At 32.7% G+C, this 23,960-nt stretch overlaps 1 protein-coding gene and 1 long non-coding RNA gene across 5 annotated transcripts in view; one reads left to right on the top strand and one right to left on the bottom strand.

Moving 5' to 3' along the window:
• Positions 1-23,960, top strand: part of AGPS (alkylglycerone phosphate synthase) — a 134,284-nt gene that overhangs the window by 65,566 nt on the left and 44,758 nt on the right. For all 4 annotated transcript variants that reach the window (XM_072811258.1, XM_072811256.1, XM_072811257.1 and 1 more), the window contains exons 10-12: positions 525-633; positions 10,417-10,544; positions 21,412-21,463. In XM_072811258.1, the coding sequence (XP_072667359.1) occupies positions 525-633; positions 10,417-10,544; positions 21,412-21,463 (289 nt within the window). The remainder of the gene's footprint in view (positions 1-524; positions 634-10,416; positions 10,545-21,411; positions 21,464-23,960) is intronic.
• LOC140624413 (uncharacterized) overlaps positions 18,118-23,960 on the bottom strand; it is an 84,068-nt gene continuing 78,225 nt past the window's right edge. The window contains exon 5 of the long non-coding RNA XR_012023895.1: positions 18,118-19,090. This is a non-coding gene — a long non-coding RNA (uncharacterized lncRNA). The remainder of the gene's footprint in view (positions 19,091-23,960) is intronic.

Here is a 23,960-nt window from a genome sequence, read left to right as displayed (position 1 = left end):
TCATTCTTTTCACTCTTTTCTACTAAGTGGATAAGGTAGATAAATTGAGACTGGGAATAAGGCAAGAATAAATTTTTTCTTAGAATTCTAAGCACCTGGAGCAGTGCTTGATGTGAATAATAGTGCTTCATCAGTATTGTTAAATAAATGAAAGAATGAACCTCTTAAAATATGATCATTGATTATCTTTTTCGTGCTTTAGTTCTTTGCCACATGGATAATCCTAGACTAAATTTGGTTTAAAGAAAAGTGCTTTTCATTTTTTTAAGATGATGAATATACCTAAATCAATAACAATCATAGAATGATTTTTTCCTCTTTTAAAGTTATTTAAACTTTATTTTTAGTCTAAGAATTACAAGAAGATATTAGAATTCTGAAGGGTATCACCATTTATCACTTAATCCAATATTTTTTAAAGTAGAATCTTTTGTAAATATAGATGGTTGTGTGTACACACACAGACAACATTCACTGACAAATATGTAATATGTAGAATTTACATCATGTATTGTATTAAACAGGTGGTTCATATAAAAATGGTAACACCTAGAGGTATAATAGAAAAAAGCTCTCAAGGACCTCGTATGTCAACAGGCCCTGATATCCATCACTTCATCATGGGATCTGAAGGTAAATATAACTAAATTTATTATGAAAAAATACAGGGTAGTGACTCCGTTTTGTAAAAATCTGTGATACTGTAATATAAGATCTTTGAAAGAAAGACATGTTTTATATATTTAAAGAATGGTAATTTTTTTAAAGTTTTATTACTTTAATTTAGTACTTCATAAAGTTTTTATTATGAGAACATCTTATTAAAAATCCTTTTACATTTTGGTTTTTTATAGTTTTAAAGATAAGTTAGTCCTTTTGGTATTTTATTTTTTGTTTTAGAGTTTTTAATCCATGATTTTAGGAAGAGTAGTTAAGATTTAAAGTGGTTTGCTTTAAAATTTTATACTTTATTCTCTAACCTTGTCTAAATTATCAGGGGGAAAGGACGAGAAAGTGTTGTCTTAGTGTCTTTCTGTAATTGTACCTTTTGTTAATTGCTATATGATTCTTTGAAGAAGTAGAATTTAAAATCCTGTTGATTTACATATATTTTAAAACGTATGTTAGACTTTTTTTTCTATTTAGATTCTTTGGTTACTTAATGCTAGATGGATTAGAATGTAGTTCTTTATCTTATACAAAAACATTTAATTGCTATGCTGATCAGGAAAACTGATCTCTTTTTTGCAAACTAATGTGGTGAATTTTATGGATAAGATGAACATAGACTTATTTTTCAATTTTTAGAATGGTAGAGAGGGATATCCCTTAAATTCAGAGAAATAAAACAAGTGTCTCTTCAATTAGTGGAGGAACGCATTACTAATTTAAAAGGTGGTATAAGCTAAAAAAGATTTTAAAGACGTTTAGCTATATTCATGGGTAAAGAGCAATTACAATAAACTAGGATGATAGGACATAAATTCTATCTTTTGACAGTAATGTCAGGAGGGAAAAAATAAACTATGTCTCAGTGACATGCTGGAGGTCTACTGTTGGTTTGATAGCCATAGGTATAGCTTAGATATTTTTTTGTGACAATCCATGATAAACCTTTGTCAAGATATCTCAGCAGTTTACTCTCTTATTTTTTTTTCTGATCAGTATAGTCTTCTGTGGAAAAATAGAACTACATTTTTCATGAGAAAAAAATGTTAAGTTCCCTTAAAATAATATAGCTCTTTGGTAAATATTCTGTAACTTCTTATACAAACACATCGTCTAAAAGTTAACTAAAAGTATAACCTTTTGCCACCAGATGTCAAATTGAGTAACAAATAGGTATTAAAACTGATAATTATTAATTATACTATTGCTGCACACATAGTTGGAGTCAACTCTATAAATATAAATGATCTTTTTAAGTAACTACACCATTTTTTTTCTCCCATCACTTAGTATTTTAAAAATTTTGGTTGCTAGGTACTGTTCTGACACATGGAAGGACACCAGTAATAATTGACTTCCATAATACAGTATGATAAATTATATGATAGAAGTAAATGCAGGAGAAATAGAGACAGAGTTCACATCGACAGGTGTTTATGAAGACCTCTCCAGAAGGGCCATGCCTAAGGTGGTCCTTGAAGGTTGTTGATAAGGGGTTGAGGGAATAAAATGGGGAGTTACTCTGCAGAGAGAACAACGTGTGGGCAGCCTTAGAATTGAGAAGAACCATGTCTGCCTTGTGAAGCTGCTAGTTTTTCAGTGTCACTGGGACATAAGATTTAACTATAAGGTGGAGTAGGCAGTAGGTTTAGGGGCAGAGTAGTAAGGATTACAGGGCAGCTGGAGAGATAATTTGGTCTTTTATGCCTATTAGAATAGTTTGAACTGTATCTAAAAGACTAGACTACCTTCCTCAATAGTAAATTATTGTCTGAATTAAGGAAGGTAAACTCATAATAAGTAAGCAAAGAAATGTGATTTATTAAACATACATACTAGGGTAAATTACTGTATTTAAATGATATTATAAATATACATGTAAATGCCATACTGATTTAGGAGCAATAATGAGAAAATCCTTCAGATCTGAATTTCAGTCCTGGTTCCACCATTTAAATTTCTGTGATTTTGTGTAAATTAGGTAATTCTCTATGCTAGTTTCCTTAGCTATAAAATGAGGATAATAAAAGAATCCATCTTCATAAACTTTTGTGAGTATTAAATAGATAATGATAAGCAGTATTAGTAAGTACTCAACAAATGTTAAATTTATTTGTTGTTGCTGTTTATTATTTTGGTGTCAGTGATCTTTACAAGTGTATTTATAGTCTCTAATCCCCATCTCTGTATGTATGTGGATATAGAGTCATCTTAATGTAGGCCAGGAGACAGCATCATTGAGAAAGTTAATTCACGTGAAATCCTATTCTTTTCTATTTTATTTATTTTTTACTTTTGAATTTTATTTTTTAAAGTTTTCATTTAAATTCCAGTTAGCATACAATATAATGTTAGTTTCAGGAGTATGATACATTGATTTATAACTTCTATATATCACCTGGTACTCATCACAACAAGTTCATACTCTTTTTATAATACGTATTTTTATCTGTTATTTTGAAGTATCTAAATATGATTCACTGCCTTACATGTGAATCATAAACTTTTCCTCAAGCTTAAAAAATTTTTTTGGCTCTGATTAAATCATTTGATGACAGCCTTGAAAGCATTATCGTTAAAAGATGTATTTTCCTGATCCTACTAAGTTCTACATGTGAATGTGTTAAATTTAGTGTTTTTGTCTTGTGTGTTATGAATTTTTCATAATGATTTTTTTCAATTAGCTTCCTCCCATTTTAGATGCTGTAACATGATCAATATAATGAAAATTATGATAGTCAAAGCCACTGGAATGCTTTGCATTCTTTTCTTATGTATGGAATTCACAGTAACTTAAAATAATGTGCTCTTTTATTTGAAAAATGGTTAAAACGACATTTTTATTATTTTTTGCCCATGACCCACATTTGTTTTAGCCTTTGCTCTATGTTGAAATAAGTGTGAAATGCTTATTATCAGTCCTTTTGTTTAATTTTACCTTTTGTGTGACCTTGACACTTGCAGGGCAGCTTGAGTGGTTATAATATCCAAGTACTTCCTTTCCTTGTTTCTTGAAAATGCTGCTCCAATGTTGCCTGGTTTTATATGTTGTTTTAAGGAAATCTAATGCTAGTTCTTTTGCCTTTGTAGCTTGTTTCCCTTTTTTGCCTGGGTGTCTTGAGGATTTTTTTCTCTATTATTGAAGTCTACCACTTTTATAGCTCAGAGTTGATTGTCCTAGGATTGTTTTGTGTGGTACTCAGTGGAGCCTTTCTGTGTTTCTATTTAGGGTTTTTAATCTTTGTGGAAATTTTTTTTGGGATTGTAGTGTTAAGTATTAGGGGTTCCACCTATTGTTTTGATGTTTCTTCTTCAGGGACATCAGTTGTACTTATGTCTGACTGTGTTTTGCATTTCAACCACTATATCCCTGACCCTTTTTTCCCAACTTCTTTCTTTATTTTCTTTTCATTCTCTTGGTTATTTTATTGCTCTTCTTCAGTGCCCTTTATTAAGTCTTCATTTGGATCTATTCTCTATTCTCCTTTGGATATCTTATAACTTACCTTCATTTTTCATATATTTTTATTGTTGTTGCTGCTGCTGTTCTTTTTCTTTCCTAAGGTTAATCACCTTTTACTTCATTTCTTCTTGTTTTTTTTTTTTTGTCCACCTACATTTTTAATGTTTGTATTTCTGATTCAGATATTCCTTTTAATATCCCCAAATGCTTGCTTGATAATATTTAATTCAGTTTGAGATGTTTGTTACTATCTTTTTCAATATTGTGGTTGGTTTAGGGGAGAGACTTTTCATCAACAGAAAGCTTTTACTTACATTTTCTGACTTTCTGCAGTAGATTTTGTGGATTTGCTCTGCTTTTTTCTATTACTGTTTATTACTTAGAAAGTGTTCCTAGTTTGGGAATGTCCTTTTCTGTCACTCCAACCCTCTTTTGTGCTACTTGTTTTGTGGATGGTGGTATTTTTGGTGTGAGAAGGCCTGGCATGTCTTCTTTCTCTTTTATTTCTATAGAATCTTTAATTTCTCTCTCTTACTTCATTCTTTCCCTTCATTACTTTGTCTCCAAGAAGTACCACACTTCTCTGAATATGATACTTCCCTGAAAATACTCCCCTTGCTTCTCCAAGGCTGCCATTTCTAGTTCCCTCCCGTTTTTTCCCTTCCCCATAGCCAGGGCTATGGATTTCCCTGTACGGGATTTTGGCATTATTGTTGCACTTTTGCTATCTGTGGTTGATTTTGTCTTTGTTTCCTCCAGATGCTCTGATACTCTCTGTTATTTCTTATGAAATCTTTTAAGCCTCCCCTTACTTTCTACCTTTACAAGCTTGCAGCAGGTGGAAGGCTATAGAAGGTCTTTTGGAATTCTTTCATTTTATTTCTACTTAACAGGTAATGTGAAGGTCAAAGTGTTTTTTGTCCCCTAGCAATATTGAAAGTTTTGTTTCAGTATTATTTGTGGTTTTGTGTTTCTTGTTGATTTTTATGTTTTGGGAGAGAAAATAGGATTCAACATCAAATAACTACCATTCTTAGTCCTGAAGTCACCTGAAAGTATATTTTCAAATTACAAAAGATTTTATTTACTTTAAGCAAATACTTGCATTTTATATCAAATAGCAGTTGAAGCTTTCAGTTTTCTTGAGAGCAAACGTTATATTTGGAAAATAGAAAATAGAAAATTCTTAAATTTATTGCAAGATAGTTTTGATAAAACAGAAAAGTGAATGATATATAAGTCTCTATGATGTCATATTATGGAGTTATTTATAAACACTTATATGAAGTAGATACAAAATATAAAAATGTATAAAGTGGTATACTGTACATATAATCAAATGATAAGTAATCCAAGTATTTTATATCACTCCACTGACATAATATGCCCAAAGCAAAAGTATCAATAAATATAATAAAACACAACAGAAACCAGCCTTTTGATTAAGTGAATTTAGATACATCCATTTATGGTAGGCTAATTTGAATATAAGTCTGAATGGAAACTGCCCTCTGTCAAACTGCATTTGAGACCTGGATGATTTTGCTTTCACAGTGGGACCCCCTATAGACCCATAGCTGGATAGTTGAAGACTTTGGACATTTCAAATTTGGACATTTCATTAATCTTGCAATAGTGTAGTCTCATTTTACTAATTTTATTTTCATTTTTGATGTCACTCGTAATGGTGGGCTTTACTACTTTAGAGTGCCTGCTCTACATAGGAGGCAATGCAGATAGGTAGAAGTTTAAGACATGGACACTTTTTGCTGGTACCTTAGAATTTTGATGTAGAATTAGAATTTTATTTTATTTTATTTTATTTTTTATTTTTTTTTTAAATATTTTATTTATTTATGACAGATACAGAGAGAGAGAGAGGCAGAGACACAGGCAGAGGGAGAAGCAGGCTCCATGCACCGGGAGCCCGATGTGGGATTCGATCCCGGGTCTCCAGGATCACGCCCTGGGCCAAAGGCAGGCGCCAAACCGCTGCGCCACCCAGGGATCCCTAGAATTAGAATTTTAAAGGAAGTTTGCTAATGTAAAGATATTTGTATTTTTAAAACTCAACTTTTGAATAAGTAATTACATATACAAAATTGAAATATGGACAAATATACATGATTCCAAAGGTACTGAAGTATGTTTAAGGAAAATATGCCTTCTATCCCTGTCTTCCAATCATTTCCTTTGTTCAGAGTAAACACTTATTGCTATTATTTAAGCATATATGTATGCAGTTTTAAAAGCACAAGTGGGAGGTTATTATTTGCTTTACACTTTTATAAAGCTTACTCTGTATCATTACATTTAGAGCCACTTCATTCTTTTTGACACTTACTGAATGTACACTGATGTATTTAACCAGATCCTCATTGATTGGCATTTAAATGGTTTCCATCTTTTTCCTGGATTATATTTAAGTTATAGTTAGATGATATTATATACTATAATTCAAAGAAATATTTTTGAATGTCTCCATTTCTCATAAAAGGAAAGATTTCACAAAAACCTGGGAACTTGGAGTTTAGTTTTAAGTAGAAAAGTATTCCTCTCTGCAGTCACAGCTTATACTGACCTTTTCCTTAATGAATTTTGATCTGGTGACTTTTGAGTTTCATCAGGTATTAAAGGTTTCTGTAATTTGTGGTCAGAGTAGAGTAAATAGAGAAGATGATTCCTGTGGTTAGGAGTATATGCCTGTCAATTTTCAATTTATTTGAAGAAACAACTTTTAAATTCCAGGGTTACTGAGAGCTTCTAAAAATGTTGAAAAGAGTCGAAAGAATTACAAATAAGGGGCACCTGGGTGGCTCAGTGGTTGAACATCTACCTTTGGTTTGGGATGTGATCCTGGGTTCCTGGCCTCAAGTCTCCCATAGGGCTCCCTACAGGGAGCCTGCTTCTCCCTCCACTTATGTCTCTGCCTTTCTCTGTGTCTCTCAAGAATAAGGAAATAAAAAAATAATAATAAAAAAAGAATTACAAGTAAGTTTAGTGATGGTGTCAGTATAGTGGCAGGAATATTAGCGACTTAAAAAATTAAAGTGATACAACTTGTATTTATAGGAAAGAACAAGTGTGATAGATAATTCTGTTCTGGTGGATGAGAAGACATTATAATTTACCTGTCAACCTTTTGCCTTTCTCTGAAAAAGGTTTAGAAGTTCTTTTAGACTCTTTATAGTCTAAGATACCTTTAAAAATTTTGTTCCTATTAGTAAAATGTATAACTGTTAGCTCCTTAAAGAAAATAACTCGGAAGGTTCATTTGTAATTCATTTGGAGAATTCGTTAACTTACAATATTTTTTAATAGCTTTATTGAAATCTAATTCACATACCATAAAATTCACCCATTTTAAAGTATATCTTTTAGAAGGGATAGTTCCTGAGGTTAGTGTTTGAGATTCTTTTCTGAGCATAGTTGAAGTCCTCTGCACTATTTCCATACAGGGAAACTAGCAGGCCTACCATGTTGTCTTTGTCTCCAATAAATTTACCTGTGTCCTCCCAGTTGCCTTTTACCACATCCTCCACTGTCTTGAGAGTGTTCTTAGGCTCCATGCTCTGTTTGTTGCAAACAAAGTAATTTTTTTTTGGAAAGATATGAGGAGCTGTTTTTTGACTTGTGTTCCCTTTCCTCCTCCCTCCTCAGCCCCTTGAGAATAAGTTTCTGAGCCTCTGTGTCTCTGAGCTATGGCTTCGGAGGGGAGCAGTGGCATGCTTTTCTCTGAGGATAGCCCTACTCCAGTAGCTTAGTGCTAGGGAAAAGGGAGAAAGAAAACAGATCTTGGTTTCCTTCTCCTGACAAGATACCCTCTCTTTACAGGCCAGGCTAAGAGCAGTTGGGACTTCAGTATTAGTGAGTCACTTCAAGTAGAGCTCTGTCCCACCAGCTAAGGATAGGTAAAAGAAGTGAACTAACCTCCTCCCCATTCTCCCCCCAACCTCTGGGTAGTACTTGCCTGGAATGTTGCTTTAGGAAAAGGTAGCTGAAGGCAGGGTTATGTAGAATAGGATCAAAGGTTTTTCTAAAATTAAAAAAATCTTCATGTATATATTCCAGAGAAAGGAAAATACACATCCACACAAAAATATGTATGTAAATTTGTATGTATATTCGCAGTAGCATTATTCATATACAGTAGCCAAAAGGTGGAAACCTTTGGAACTTTCAGCTCTAGGGAGAGGAGAGGAACTAGACCTTAAATTAGTGGTGTAATCAATCATGCCTGTGTAGTGAAGCCTCCATGAAAATCACTAAAATGCAGATTTCAGAGAGCTTCCAGAGTGGTGAACGCATGGAGGTTCTTGGGAGGGTGGTGCATTTGGAAAGGGCTTGGAAACTCTGAGCCCCTTCCTTCGTACTTTGCTCTTATGCATCTTTTTTTTTTTTTTTTTTCCATCATGGCTCTGCCTGAGTAGTATCGTTTTATATTAAACTGGTAATCTAGTTTTAAGCAAATGGGGAAATCCAAATGTCCATCACCTAACGAATGGATAAACAAAATAAGTTATACACAAAATAGTCCACAATTAAAAAGGAATGATGTACTAATACATGCCATAACAGGGATAAACCTTGAAAACATTATCTAAGTGAAAGAAGCCAGTCACAAAAGACCACGTATTATAAAATTCCATTTATATGACATTTCCAGAATAGGCAAATTTATAGAACTATTAATAGATTAGTGGTTGTCTAGGGCTGAAGTGTATGTGTGGTGGGGAAATGGGGAATGCTGTTTTATGGGTGCAGTTTCTTTTTTGGAGGTGATAAAAGTGTTCTAGACTTAGATTTTTTTAAAAAAAGATTTTGTTTATTTGGGAGGGGATGGGGAAGGAGCAGAGGGAGACAGACAGACTTTGCACTGAGAACAGTGCCTGATGTGGGGCTTTATCCCACGACCCTGAGATTGTGACCTGAGCTGAAATCAAGAATTGGATGTTTAACTAACCACCCAGGTGCCCTCTAATCTTAGATTTTTAATGATAATTGCATATATATGTGGATATACTAAAAACTATTGAGTTTTACACTTTAAATGGATGAATTTTATGGTTTATGAATTATATCTCAGTAAAGATGCTAAAATAAAAGATAAAGCTTAGTCCTTTTTGTTTCCTTTTAAAATTCACAAGATATATTTACTTTTTATTTAAATAGTAATCAAGCCAGACTTAGAGTTTTTGTGATTTTACAAATTATAATAGGGTCATATTTGATATCTCAATAGACAATCATTTGTATGTGTGATAATATATTGTGATCTAATATAATTTACTTTTTGTGACTTCTTAGTTTTCAGTCTTATATTTTATATTGACATTTTGGGTGTATTATAAATATACTGGAAGCATTGATTTTTGTGATACTTTTTATTTATTTCTAGTGTTCTAGTATTATTTAAGTTCTGCAATTCAAAGATTTCCTTTATTTTTTATTCATGATTCTCAGAAAATTTACCAATAGTATTAATAATTTCTACCATTTGTACTTCAGAAATCACTGATTTGAAAAGCTTGGCTTCATGAATATAATCATTTTTAACCATGTCTCTTCAAATATTTTAGCATAGTTATTTAGATCTCATAGAATATAGTTTATATAACTTGCTTTTTTCAACTCTTTGATTTGTCCCTCCTCTGCATAATCAAGGAAAGAGCATTTGTTTCATTGGTGGTTCTCTTGTGCTAGATATTTATGGTAACTATTTTGTCTCTAACATCTAGAGGGTTTTGTGTCTTACAAGGGCATCTCAGTATTGCCATTGTCATTTTATGAATTCTTAGGAAAGAGGCAAGGTAATAACAGTCCCTCTATTTTTTTTCTGTCATTTTAAATTCTCATAGAAGTTTCTTTTTGCCCCACCTGTTTTTCTCACAGTAAAAGTAGGCACAAATACCAGAATATACTTTTGTCTGAATGTATGAGATATACAAACTTGTTGTTTTTCACATTTTTTTCGTTTAATATGTTATAATACTTTTAAAATGATTTAAAAGTAACCTTCTTGGAGGAAGGTTACCTTAAAAATGTTTTAAAGTATTTATACATAACATAAGAATAATGTATTCCAAAAAATTTTTAGAAAGTACAAAATTTGTTTAGTTGTTTTTCTAAAAAGACTTGAGTAGCCATTATTCCCCACATAGAATAGATTAAATAGATTTAAATATGAATAGAATAAATTAATAGAATAAATAGATAAAATAGATTTAAATATGATTTAGAAAATTGGCATGTGATATATTGGATTATTCCCCCTTCTTTTTCAGGAACTCTTGGTGTGATAACAGAAGCTACAATAAAAATCAGACCAATCCCTGAATACCAAAAGTATGGCTCAGTAGCTTTCCCTAATTTTGAACAAGGAGTAGCCTGTTTAAGAGAAATTGCAAAACAGGTAAAAAAAAAATCAAAACAACAAAAACCCACCCATCGATATTTCTATTTTTAAAATTCTACTGCGTAATTGATTTTGATATGTCACATATAATCTTCATATTTAGTTGTGTTATATATGTGGTTTTTAACCAGTTCTATATGAAAAGGTAATGTAAAATCATCCCTGTAAGTGCAGTTGCTATTTCGTTATTTCTTGGTTTAAAGAGTGCTGTGTGATTTTAAGCCAAGGTAAGATATGTACTTGGGTTGATGGCTTTGAATGACTCCGCCTTTAATGAATGTTATGTTTGTTAAATTATTTTTAGGTAAGATATTTTGTGATTAATTTGAAGTAATATATAATTTTCCTTAAACTAAGACATTTATTGAAATTAAAATAAATGGCTGAATGTCAGGGATCCAAAAAATATAGAAGTTAAGTATAGGTAATCAGACTCTATCAATTCTTAGAATGTGTTACTACCAGGCCCTACTTTGTTTTATAATATTACCTAAGCTATAGCTTAAATTAAATAACATAATACAGCATAATATAACATAATATATTTATCTCTAAGTTAAGAGGAATTCCCATTTTCTCTTCCCTTCTTAAAAAAAAAAAAAGATATCAAGAATTTTTAAAAGACCAGATAATGCCACATAATTTTATTTCTATGTTCTGTTTATCAGTGTAGAAATTCTTCCATTTCTTTAGGAATTTGGTTCATTGTTTGAACTACATTTGTTTTTTAAAAATTTTTTATTTCAATATTTCCCAGCAGGAAGGATATCAAGGGAATACACTCTAGCCTATTTCTTCTTGCTTTCTCCAAACTCCTAGAGTTCTTTTGTACTTCATCAGCTATATGCAACTAGAATCTTGAGGGCAAGGGAACTTTCTGATGTGACCCATATAGGTCAGCATCCAGGTATCATGAACAGAGTGAAGGGAGGATCTGATGAGGCGAAAGGAATGGTATCCATCAAATACTCCGTATTCATTGTGGACTTTTTAAGGTATTGAAATGGAAAGTGGTCAAGAGTCTTATCTTCCCACCATCCCAAGACAACCACTATAAATGTCTTAAAGAAACTTAAAATAAGCAGAAATATTTTACATTTACTCACATATTTACCATTTCCAGTGTTCTTGATTTCATACACTTAGTTTTGCTTCTGAGACATTCATTTTTTTTCTGTCAGTTTTCCATCTGCAGGAAGTTCAGCTATATGGTCACCTAATCTCGGTGTTGACAAAGACGATTTTTGTAATTTCCAGATAGCTTCCGTTACTTATCAGTTGTATTGCTTCCTTTGTCAGTACTTTTAGCCATAGGCCCCTTAATCTTGACTGTCTTACTGCTGGGTTAGGGAAGAGTTTAAATAAAGAAGTATAGTTCTGGACTGAACATTCTTGAACTTGTGGTAGGTTACTTTGGTGGTGTTAAAGCAAAAGCAAATGTTAATAGTTGAAATTTTTACAAGAAGAGCTCCTAATTCCTAGAATTTGGGAATATTATGTTATGGTTAAGGAGCTAGAATATATAGTTAGTGTTCTGCTATATTTGCTAAAATGAGATGGTGTAATATTTAAAATTTTTAATAGTAAATATATAAACATATATATTACTAAATATTAGTATATTATGTATAATTAATGTAATATTAAATGATTATAATATTTAAAAGGATTATTGAATAAAGGGAGAGTGGAGATAAGCTTTAGGAGTAAATATTTGTTATTCTAACATAATAGCTAAGTACTGAGCAGTGAAGTTCAAGTGTGTTTTGATACTTGTTACTAAAACTTTCCACACTTAGAGGCAAAGGAAAATAATTTCAAATTTAAGATAGCTCAGTTGTTAAAGAATAAAGGAACTACTTGCAAAGCGTTATGGTTTTACCTGTGAATTAATTAAAACCCAGAAGAATAGAAAGCTAGATTTTTATGTTCTTTGTTTTTATTTTGTTTTGTTTAGAAAGTAACTAAGTTCACCAATTAAAAATCAGAACAAACCATTTTCCATAGTTATATTTTCATATTAATTTCAATCATTTTTTTTTGGTGTCTTTTCACTTTGTATTATAATTTATTCTTTGTGTTACTTTTATTTGCTTTCTTGATTTTCAAGCTTGATTATTTGCCTCCCAAGAAAGCTTATAATAAAAAATAAGTTCACATTATCTCTCTTGTTCAAGTTTTGAGTGACATCTTTTTAATTGACCATTGTTGTCTTGTTTTTTTTATGGCAAAATAAGCAGGAATGCCAAATTAGATTTTTTTAAAAAAATAATTACGGAATTTATAAAACTATCTGATTTATATGTATTTCCAACGAAAGATCTCATTGAGGTTGCATTCAACCTATGTTGGCCAAATCTGCCCCTTCACAAGATCTCCACTCTAGAACACAGATTTCATTAGACTTGCTAAAAAGTGTTGTTATAACATGATCTTTGAAGTAGAGGTAGACCTATTTTGTGCTTTCCTGCTTTTCCATATTGCAAATATGTAAATATATCTTAGGTTTAATTAATGACAAATGATGTACAAATGTATTAAAATCCTAAATTTATAATTTTATTGAAATGTTGGATTTAAACATAGTTTCTATAATCTGATGTGGTTTTGGGTACAATTTAATATGCCCCTGGTAGAAAATAACAGAGAAAAATTACTTGTGCTAATGAAAAGCAGGGGGTGAAATTTTCCTTCATCTTTGCATAAGTCAGTAAAAATTGCCCCTTTATTCGTTTTAAAAAATTCTTTGGATATTCACCAGTGACCATAATCTAAATTGATACAGAACTGTATTGGATATATGGTTTGGCATAAACATAGGTGATGGTTGATAGAAAGTATCACCCTGTGGTTAAAGACATCAAAAGAAAGCTCCTTTCTAATCTGTAGTTTTAATAACTTGGTTATTAAAGTAATAGACAATTTTAAAAGATATACATACCATGCAACTAGGAAGCTTGCCTTGCTTGAAACTGATTAAAAATCCTAGACAGATAATATTTTATTCTCATGTATTGTTTGTATGAATGAAACAATTAGATTAGGTACCGTAATTTGGAAATACTCTCTTTGGGGAACATACATATGTTACTTTGGCACAGATACATAAGCATTAACGCTTACCTTCCCTGGAAATGGATAAATGCTTGTATTATGGTTTAGGGACATTTACATATTAGTTTACAGAATGTACAAAACTCATAGGTCAAGAATAGAACTGTGTGTGCTGCCCTGCTTTGCAACAGTATTCTCAGGCAGAGAAATTGAGAAAATGATCAGATTTTGGCACTAGTTGTTCAATTTGCAATTTGGAATTTCAGCTGATAGCAGGAGAATTAAGATCCATTAAAATAGATGGTACGTGGTTTATGATTGTGCCAAATTCTTGATTGAATAATGAGTTGGCTGCTTGTAATTTCTCACTGTCATTTCAGAGCACTTCCATTTTTGTGATATTTTCAGAATCAGGTTGCCTTTGAAATGGGAAACTGTATTTTGGATGCTTGTTTACAAGTCTTGTTTACATGCTTGTTTACAAGTAGCAAAGTGGGCTCTTTGTATATTTTCATCACTATTCCTACTGAAGGAAATAAATTAAGCAACTTTATACTGACAGCAGAAGGATTCTATCTACTAAGGTCTATCATCTAATCTTTGTCCATGTGAGGATTGTCCTCTTTCAATACTTCACAGCCTGGTGAGAGGCTAGAAAGGAAGATTTAGTGGAAGATTAATGTGGTTCTATCTTATAAATGGCAGTCCAGTATAATTTCCAACTTAGTAGATGGGTAAGTAAGTGATTTTTAAGACTTTCTGAGAAAATAGATTTCCTGCAGTAACCTCTAAGGAGAGGGGAAATAGTGTTTTTTAACCAGAATAGCAGTTTCAGGTGTATTTTATTATTCTCTTATTGTTCGTTTAAAGAAGGCAGTGAGATTTTTATAAAGTTATAAGGAAAAAAGTCTGAAAATAAGCGCAAAAGCAATTTTTGAAGGCTGGGGTCTCCCCTTCCGCTTCCCAGTAAAATTTACGAGTTGCCCTATGGTATTGAGGGAGGGCCATTTTTTCATTAACAGAAAACACTGTAAGTGTGGTACAGAGCAGTGTGCATTCCTCTGAAAACTGTCTCAGTATTAAAATGAGGGTTTTAGAATTATAGATTAACAGGCATCTTTTTTCTACCTACCTTTTGACAAGGGGTGGCCCATTATATCTACTATCACTTTTATTTTAAGCAATTTTAAATTGATAACAAGAGTTTTTTATTTTAGAGGTTAGACCTTAATTTGGAAAGAAAAACAAAGTTCCTGTTTCTTCTGAATTGTTCTGTCTTAAGCTTGATATACCCTGGAAGGGTTGAAATAAATTAAGAGAAGTTAGGTTTAGCACTTATATTATCAAATAATTAAAACTTCTTTGTATTCAATGGTAATTCTTGGAAACAATTTGTTACATATGGAAATAGAATCATTATTTTAAATGAGTGTGTTGTGTGTGTGTGTGTGTGTGTGTGTGCGCGCGTGTGCGCTCTTTTCTCCCTCTGAAGCAGAGAAAATAACCTAGCCAAATGTTTGATTAATTGGATTCTGTACTCTGGGACCCAGCAGAGTATATTAAACTTGAGGACAGTTACAAGACATGGTCTCAACTAGGAGCTACTCAGCAAAAGTCATTACACCTTTATAAAATGAAAAATGAGAATGATGAACCAGAGACTGTTTGGCATTAACTTTTGGCTCTTCTCTTAATATAAACGGAAGGAAATATCTACTCTATAATATGTATTGTTTCATTCTTTAAAACCAAGAGAGAATTCTCTTGTCTATAATGTAGACTCCTAGCTGGAAGCAAGTGTGTCGCTTCCAGTAGGGCTAATCAGTTATACCAATAGCCTTAAATACTGTCTGATTTCATCTGTGGTATCAGCTGTGAGGAAGAACCAGTTACTTGTCTACATTTTAAATTTTTCTGTCTAGAAATTGCAGTTAGCAGAATTCTCTTCACATACCTTTTTTGAACTTATTTATCAATTTATTTTTTGTATGTATTTGTATGTGAGATAGTGTGCTCTTAACTTTATATCCAACAAATCCATTGGATATTGTGTAAGTTAAATAGACATGGTTTCTTACAGTAATCACCTCAGATGGTATATATCATGATAAATTTTAGGTGTTTAAATTTTTGTATGACTAGGTACAAGCAGTTTGGTATTGGAGCTTTGGCTTCTGATATAGTATGAGATTGCTAGACTGTCTTCAAAATAAACTCAAGGCTCAGGAATTTGGGCTGTTCTAGAGTCTACACAGAATGATTGATTTACTTCTTGAATAAAAAAGCCTTTTCAATTCAAAGAGGATTCATATGTTAACCAAAGTACCAGAAATATAGGACTACCATTCAGTGCTTATATTTTATATTTTATCTCTATGAAATTGGAATAGTAGAAATGCTGACATTTGAGATATTTTAATATTGATTTGCCAATAACTAGTAAACTAAGATACCTTCACAAATAATGTATCAGTCTGCATTGCAAGTTCTGATTTTCCTGTGATAAGAAAGAGATATGACTTAGTTCCATAAAAACAAATTTTGCAGAAATCTTTTGATGGGTTTCTTTTTTTTTTTTTTTTGATGGGTTTCTTATAGATACTATCTTTTGGAGAAAATCTTTGGATTGAGAAATCTGTTGCTTTTTAAGTTAGTATAGGGAATTCTCAGTAATTAAGATGAATCAGAGTGGTGGCTTTTGTTTTTCAGTTTATATGTTCAAGAAAATTCCTATTTGTAGCATCATTAAAGGGAAGAAATTGCCAGCAATTTGACTTGGCAAATTTATACTTGTACTCTGAGGTCAGTGTGGCTATTTATTTCTTCTTTGCTCAGATAAAACAAAGATAAATGATATTTCCTTATTTTCCATAATGAATTTCTCACCTCTTTTCAGACTATTTACTAAGTATAAAGTATACTTGGGTACAAGTCTAATGACATGAGAGATTCTAGTAAAGGTAGATTTATCATAGTAGGAAGTAAATAAATTATTTCATTACCTCTAGTTTGGGTAAGCAAATTTTGAGTGTTCCTTAAATTCCCTGCATGTGTATTATTAACCCACCAATAAAATTACTTGGTAGAACTATTCCCTCTCAGATTAGTTCTGATCACATACCACCAGGGGTCACTTTAACTCAAGGACCCCTGTCACCCTTTTCTCGTCTGTGGAATACTCAGCATAATTGAATAGTGTGGAAATGAATTTAGAGCTCTAATTCTCAGAATTTGTGATGTCTCTGATTTTTAAAGGAAATATTTTTAGGTTTTTCAAATGAGGTTTTATAGCAGTTGAAACAACCTGATCTTAACCATAGGTAGAGTTACCTAGATTGAATGTTGTTGTTTTTTAAAAATAGTAATATTATTTTGGTTTTTTGATTATAGGAATTTAATTAGTTATAGTGGCAAGTTTTCATATAAAACACTAAGAGACTTTTCTTGATTTGTATTTTTAGAATGATGTACATTTACAAATTATCAATTGCCAGAGAATCATAAAGCAATCTAGATGCTGTTTTTTAATTTGAGAGTTTACTTTATGAGAGAGAGAATGGGAATTTGCTTATGGAATTTACTTGTGATGATAACTAAAAACTCATTTACCAACTTAAAAAAAATGACACTATTAAAATGGACTTAATAAAGCTGTTGTTTTGATTTTGATAATTAAAACAATAGTATTGAAAACTAGTATTTATTACATAGATACAATAAACTAGCCTTTTATTCTTTTGTAATAAATGTCTGTAGCCATCTACTCTACCTCAGGTAGTATAAATAGGAGCAGAACATGACTCACTAGTTATGTGACTCAGCTGTCAAGTTAAAATCATGTTCGGTATTATTGAATATCAGTTGTTACATGTACCAAGTGCCCTGAAGCTTTCTTACTTATTTTTCCAATCTTTTAATTTGAAAGCTTTAAGCATGCAGAAACTTTATTTTTTATTTATTTGTTTATTTTTTAAAAATGATTTTACTTATTCATTCATGAGAGACACACAGAGAGAGGCAGAGACACAAGGCAGAGGGAGAAGCAGGCTCCATGCAGGGAGCCCGACATGGGACTCGATCCCAGGTCTTCAGGATCATACCCTGGGCCGAAGGCAGCACCAAACCTCTGAGCCACCCGGGCTGCCCGCATACAGAAACTTTAAAAGAATGATAGTAATCACCTATATATCTGTCTAATATATTCAACCATTGACTTTTTGCTGTGTATAGGTTTTCTGGGCCATTTAAAATTAATTTGCAGACATCATGGCACTCAACCTCTAAATATTTATACATACATGTAGGAATAAAGGTGTTTTTCTTCATAGCCAAATACTATTATCATGTCTAAGAAAATCAGCAGTAATTTCTTAATGATATACAATATTCATTTTACAATCAGATTATTTCAGTTATACCCAAGATGTGTTTTGTGGATACTCTTTTCAAACCAAGATTTTTATCAAGGCCTGCATATTTATTGTATTTAGAAATTCATAGATTGAATTCCACTACAAATTTTATTTTATTTTTTTTTTAAGATTTTATTTATTTATTCATAAGAGGCACAGAGAGAGAAGCAGAGACACAGGCAAAGGGAGAAGCAGGCTCCAGGCAGGAAGCCGGACGTGGGACTCGAAACCCAGGACTCCAGGATCATGCCCTGAGCCAAAGGCAGATGCTCACCTGTTGAGCCACCCAGGTGTCCCCTGCTACAGACTTATTGTACTAAACATAATATGTGACACCCCCCCCCCATTTCCTGATCTATGTGTGCCTATGCTGGTTGTTTTCATTAATAACACTTGCTATAGTTATAGGAGTAATAGAATCTAGGTGGCAGTAGGAGATGGAAATTATAAGTTGTTAGGAATTTAAAAATTGTTTTTTTGTAGGGGAGGGATGTGCCTGGCTGGCTCAGTCGGTAGAGTATGTGACTTAATCTTAGGGTTGGGAGTTTGAGCCCCACTTTGTGTCTTAACGTTACTTAAAAATAAAGTCTTTGAAAAAAGTTTGTTTTTCTAATAATAACAGATGGGCTCTGAATTCTTTCTTATATATTACTGGTGTGCTTAACCCAAAACATATAAATATGTATGTTATATATTTTATTTATTGTATTAAGAAAAGAAACTTCGTCTAATCAGGTTTTATATGTCTTATTGGAAGTTGATAAACCTGGAGCACCTGGCTGGCTCAGTCGGTTAAGTGTCCAACTCTTGATCTTAGCTCAGGTCGTTTTTTTTTTTTTTTTTAAGATTTTATTTATTTATTCATGAGAGAGGCAGAGACACAGGCAGAGGGAGAAGCAGGCTCCATGCAGGGAGCCTGATGCAGAACTCAATCCGGATCCCGGGACTCCAGGATCATTCCCTGGGCTGAAGGCTGGCGCTAAACTGCTGAGTCACCCAGGGATCCCCTTAGCTCAGGTCTTGATCTTAGGCTCATGAGTTCAAGCCTTATGTTGGGCTTCATGCTGGGCGTGGAGCCTATGTAAAAAAAGAAATAAGAATAAAAGTAAATTTAAAAAACCAAGTTAATATGCCTGTTTTGATAAGAACATTTTAGGAAATTGGTCTTTCTTTAGTATTTCAGAAACTGGTTTAGTTTTTAGAAACATACCCAAATTACAAAAATACCTTTATACCAAGATTTGGAATTGCCCAGATTATGTATTTTTCATTTTATGTTGTTACTATACAGTGAATAGAGAGTTTTCATGTAATTTTTGTTTCAAATATGACTTTAAAGCTGTGTGTGTGTGGTATAGTGTATGTATGTGTGTTAAGTGATTTTTTGGGAGGCTTTGTGTTGTTTTGAAATATTGCTGATCTAGCAGTCAGGATATCTTGATCCTAGTTCTTTTAGTTTTATCTGTTTAACAGTTATATGACCTTAGACAAGTCTTTTAACCTCTCTGGTTCCTATGTACTCATCTGAAAAATGGGTAACACTAGTTCTGCCACCCTGCTGGGGTTGTTTATTATATTAAATAAGACATGTGAAGATAAGTTAGACATCACAGGATTCTATAAAAGTAAGTCAATAGGTTGTTGTTATGCTATGTATACAAAATTAGCTAGTACTGACTCTTTAGATTTGATAATGACTTTTTAAAATATAGATTGAGGGATCCCTGGGTGGCGCAGCGGTTTGGCGCCTGCCTTTGGCCCAGGGCACGATCCTGGAGACCCGGGATCGAATCCCACGTCGGGCTCCTGGTGCATGGAGCCTGCTTCTCCCTCTGCCTGTGTCTCTGCCTCTCTCTCTCTCTCTCTGTATGTGACTATCATAAATAAATAAAAATTAAAAATAAATAAAACATAGATTGAATTATCTCACCTTTAGTATTGAAGATGAGTAAATAAATTGTATGGTGTTCAAAATAAGAATCTAGTCATTTTGTTGGGTGAGATGTGTATTTTGAGTGATTTTGTAAAATTAAATATTTGTCCAATTAAAAGTGAATAATAGCAAAAATGTTATGCACAGTTATATATTAAATTTTGTTCTTTTGAATGATCTGCATAAATCTCAATGTTGTATTGAAACTTTTTATTGATAAATGTTATTATTCAGAAAAAAATGTTACTATTCAAAAGATAAATGTTTAAAAAGTTTATGACAGTCAAAGTCAAAATTTTGTCATCTGAAAGCAATCTCTTGATGGAAGTTTAACCATGTTAAAATTTACATAGAAAATAAAATTGTATTTAGGGTGCAGCTCACTTAAATATTGTAGCTGACTTAAACCTTGCTAGTGTTTATATTGTAGTATTTCATCATTGCAAAATTTATATGACTATCTGTTCTCATTTTTCTTTCCTTGCAGCTTTTAGTGTGGTGCCTAGATTAAATTCAATACTGGTGCAGTTAAAAAAAAATACTGGTGCAGTTTTAGATACATAATGTTATCCTTCATAGTTTTGTTGCTATTTTCATACAAGTAACCTTGAAAGATTTTAGAATTCTGGACATTCTAGAAGTGGGTCTGATAGTGTCCAGAATTCTCTACTTAAAATGGATTATGAGAAGGGATAAAAAGAACAGTTCTTAGAGTTATATATGAAGACATCACAGATAGTCTTTTTTAAAGTGGTTTTATTCACAGAAATTCTACCATCATCTTATTCATTTTTAAAGTATATATCTGGGACGCCTGGGTGGCTCCACGGTTTAGTGCCTGCCTTCTGCTTGGGGCGTGATCCTGGGGTCCCGGGGTCAAGTCCCACGTCAGGCTCCCTGTGTGGAGCCCGCTTCTCCCTCTGCCTGTGTCTCTGCCTCACTCTCTCTGGGTCTCTCATGAATAAATAGATAAAATATTTAACAAATAAATAAATAAATAAAAGTATATATCCACCATCATCTTCTTTGTTTTAAAAGTGTATAAGAACCTGAGAACACATTGTAATTCACAAATGGTATAATGTTCTAGGCATTGATCTTAGTCTCTGAAATTTCTGCTTTGTTCTAAAATAATCCACTTCAAGACCCAGTATTTCTTTTAGATATTTCCATTAATCTTTGCTAGGTGTTAAGATCTAGCAAAATTGCACATAATTTAAAGATCTGGCAACATATGTGTGTAGGTATTATGTATGTAGATTTCTTCTCCAGATATTTTATAGAAGTTGCTGTTTTATTTGTCATCTTACGATTATATAAAAAGTTAAGATTTTTTTTACTATATATATATATTCTTAGGAACTAAACTCTCGATCTCAAATACAGAAAGATGACATTAATATTTTACCTGTATACCTTCTTTATGGTATTAAATTTTATCACATTTTTTTTCTTTTTAAAATAGAGATGTGCTCCTGCATCTATCCGCCTCATGGACAACCAACAGTTTCAGTTTGGTGAGTAAGGAGTGGTCATTTTAAAATCTGCTCATGAACCACAAAATCTGCTCATGAAACAGCTGTTGCCTGCCAGGAAGAGTACTAAGCACAGAGGTAGGAAGATGAATATCATAGTTGCTGTCCTTCAGGAAGCTCACAGTCTAATGAGGACAGACAATTACATAAATGAAGGAGTGCAGGATTGTTGTGGGTACTGTGAAAGAAGAGTGCACTGGATACCCTAGGGTGCAAATGAAGGAGTGGTTGAGCCTGCTGGATTTTGCTGGATGTTGACATGGGGAGTCAGGAAAGGCTTCTTAAAGAGGAGGATCATGTATGCTTAAGCTAAATCATAAAAGGGGTATAGAGTTTGCCTAGGATGTTTTCCTTTTCCCTCCTACCAAATTTGTTCACTTATCAGCAAAAAAATGGAATTGTAAAACCTCAATGGCATGTTTTTAAAGAGTTTATTTATTTATTCATGTGAGAGAGAGAGAGAGAGAGAGGCAGAGACACAGGCAGAAGGAGAAGCAGGCTCCATGCAGGGAGCCTGATATGGGACTCGATCCAGGGACTCCAGGATCACGCCCCAGGCCAAAGGCAGGCTCTAAACCGCTGAGCCACCCAGGGATCCCTGTTTGTTTTATTTAAAAGTAGTTTAGATTTTAATTTAGAAAAGAGTGATTATTATAGTTATATAGAATTAAGGAAGTCTTGTTCATGGTTATCTGGTTATTCCTTTAAATAAATTATTTTCAAAATAACTATACTACTGATAAAAGTTTAACATAAGTGTGTCCTGTAAATAATGAAATAGTTAAATCAAATGAAAACCAAGCCTTCTGTGTGTTGTGGCCTCCATTTAGAGATCTAGGTCTTAAGAGAGCCACATATCTATTTAATAATGATGTGTTACCCATTTATATGCTATTATTATAGTTAATAGTGTTAGATATAGACACACTTGTAAAATTATGATTTGACTGGACTTTATTTATAATTTGTTTTTATAACAATTTAAAATGAAGGTTTAAAGAAAAGGTCCTTCTGGCCATCTGTCATCCCTGTTCCACATTCTCATTGCTATATCTAGGAACATGCTCTAAGACAGATGTACCCTCTCTAGTCTTGTCTCTGTCTCCTCTCCATCCTTTACATGGCCACCAAAGTGATTCTTTGAAAAGACAGATCTGATTCTGCTTCTTGGTTATTTATAACCTTTTTGATTTCTCACTACCTCTTGAAACCTTTCCATCTATACATCCTGCCATGGCTCCATGATCAAGCAACTAAAGGGTAACACTTAGCACAATAAGGGATATCCAGAACTTCTTACTAGCTGTATGGCTGATTGACAGTGTTTGTACTATATTAATTGTTAACAAAGCACAAGCCTTATTAGATGTTAATATTTTTAGTTTCACTCCTATCTTTGACATAACCCTTAGTTTATTATATTGAAATATGTTTTAAGTATATTGAAATGATATAGATCATTGAGTATATTGAAATGATCTGTAGATTTCCTCTGAAAAACTCAAGTTTGTCAAATTTAGGGAATGTTTCATATTCGTTTTTATATCTCCTGCACTTGTCATAGGATAGGCACCGATGTTGCTTGACTTAATCAAGAGGGTGAACAAATCTTGAGTAGCACATAGTATAGTGCCAACCACAATATCAGTAGCACAGTTTATCAAATACTCCTCACAACTGTTCCTGAAAGTGATATTCCCAATTTATAAATGACTCAAAGCCTAGATATTTCAGCCAAAGCTCACAGATGATATGTGGTAGAGCCAGGGTTGAACCCAAATCTGTCTGACTCCAAGGCCCAAGACTTTTTCCACTGTTTGAGATCACTTCTTTGAAATGTAGGTATTTATTAAATAATTAAAAATGTTTAAATTAACACTGTAACAACACAAAATTTACTAATCAGACTGTTCAACTAGTAAATTTGAAAACTTTGTTCCTTTATTTACTATAAAAAATAAAACCCAGTAGCCAGAATATATTTAGAATGTAATTAATTTGAAAGGCAATATTAATTTCAGAATAAATAAAAGATAATATCCTTTTAAGTTAATACTAATGCTTGACATACTTAAAGTTAGTATCACTTTTATGATGATTATTCTTCAAAGCTATCCTGTCAACTCAGTATTTGCATATATGTGGCTGAGTCCCACTAGTGTTCATGGAAATTGTGCAAATAAATTTCCATGTGTTGAAATGAACATATATCCTTAAGGATTATTTCACATCAGGGTAGTGACATTTGGAGTTTTCATACATTATGTAAAAGATGTGTGAGTCAGAAGTCTTGTATGAGGAACAGATAATTTCAGTTTCTTGCAAGAATTCAAGTAACCCACTCACACATTTATGTTTATTTCCAATTATTAAAGTAGAATGAATTCCATTTGGGATAGGAAGTGAATATTTTGATGGCATATTATTTCTAACTTTAAACTTGCTACAAATGTATTTTTAAAGGTATGGCTTATTCTGG

Source organism: Canis lupus, chromosome 34 (genome assembly GCF_048164855.1).
Source record: "Canis lupus baileyi chromosome 34, mCanLup2.hap1, whole genome shotgun sequence".
NCBI lineage: Eukaryota > Metazoa > Chordata > Mammalia > Carnivora > Canidae > Canis > Canis lupus.
The sequence above is the reverse complement of the archived record's forward strand: the minus strand, read 5'-3'. Positions and strand labels throughout refer to the sequence as shown.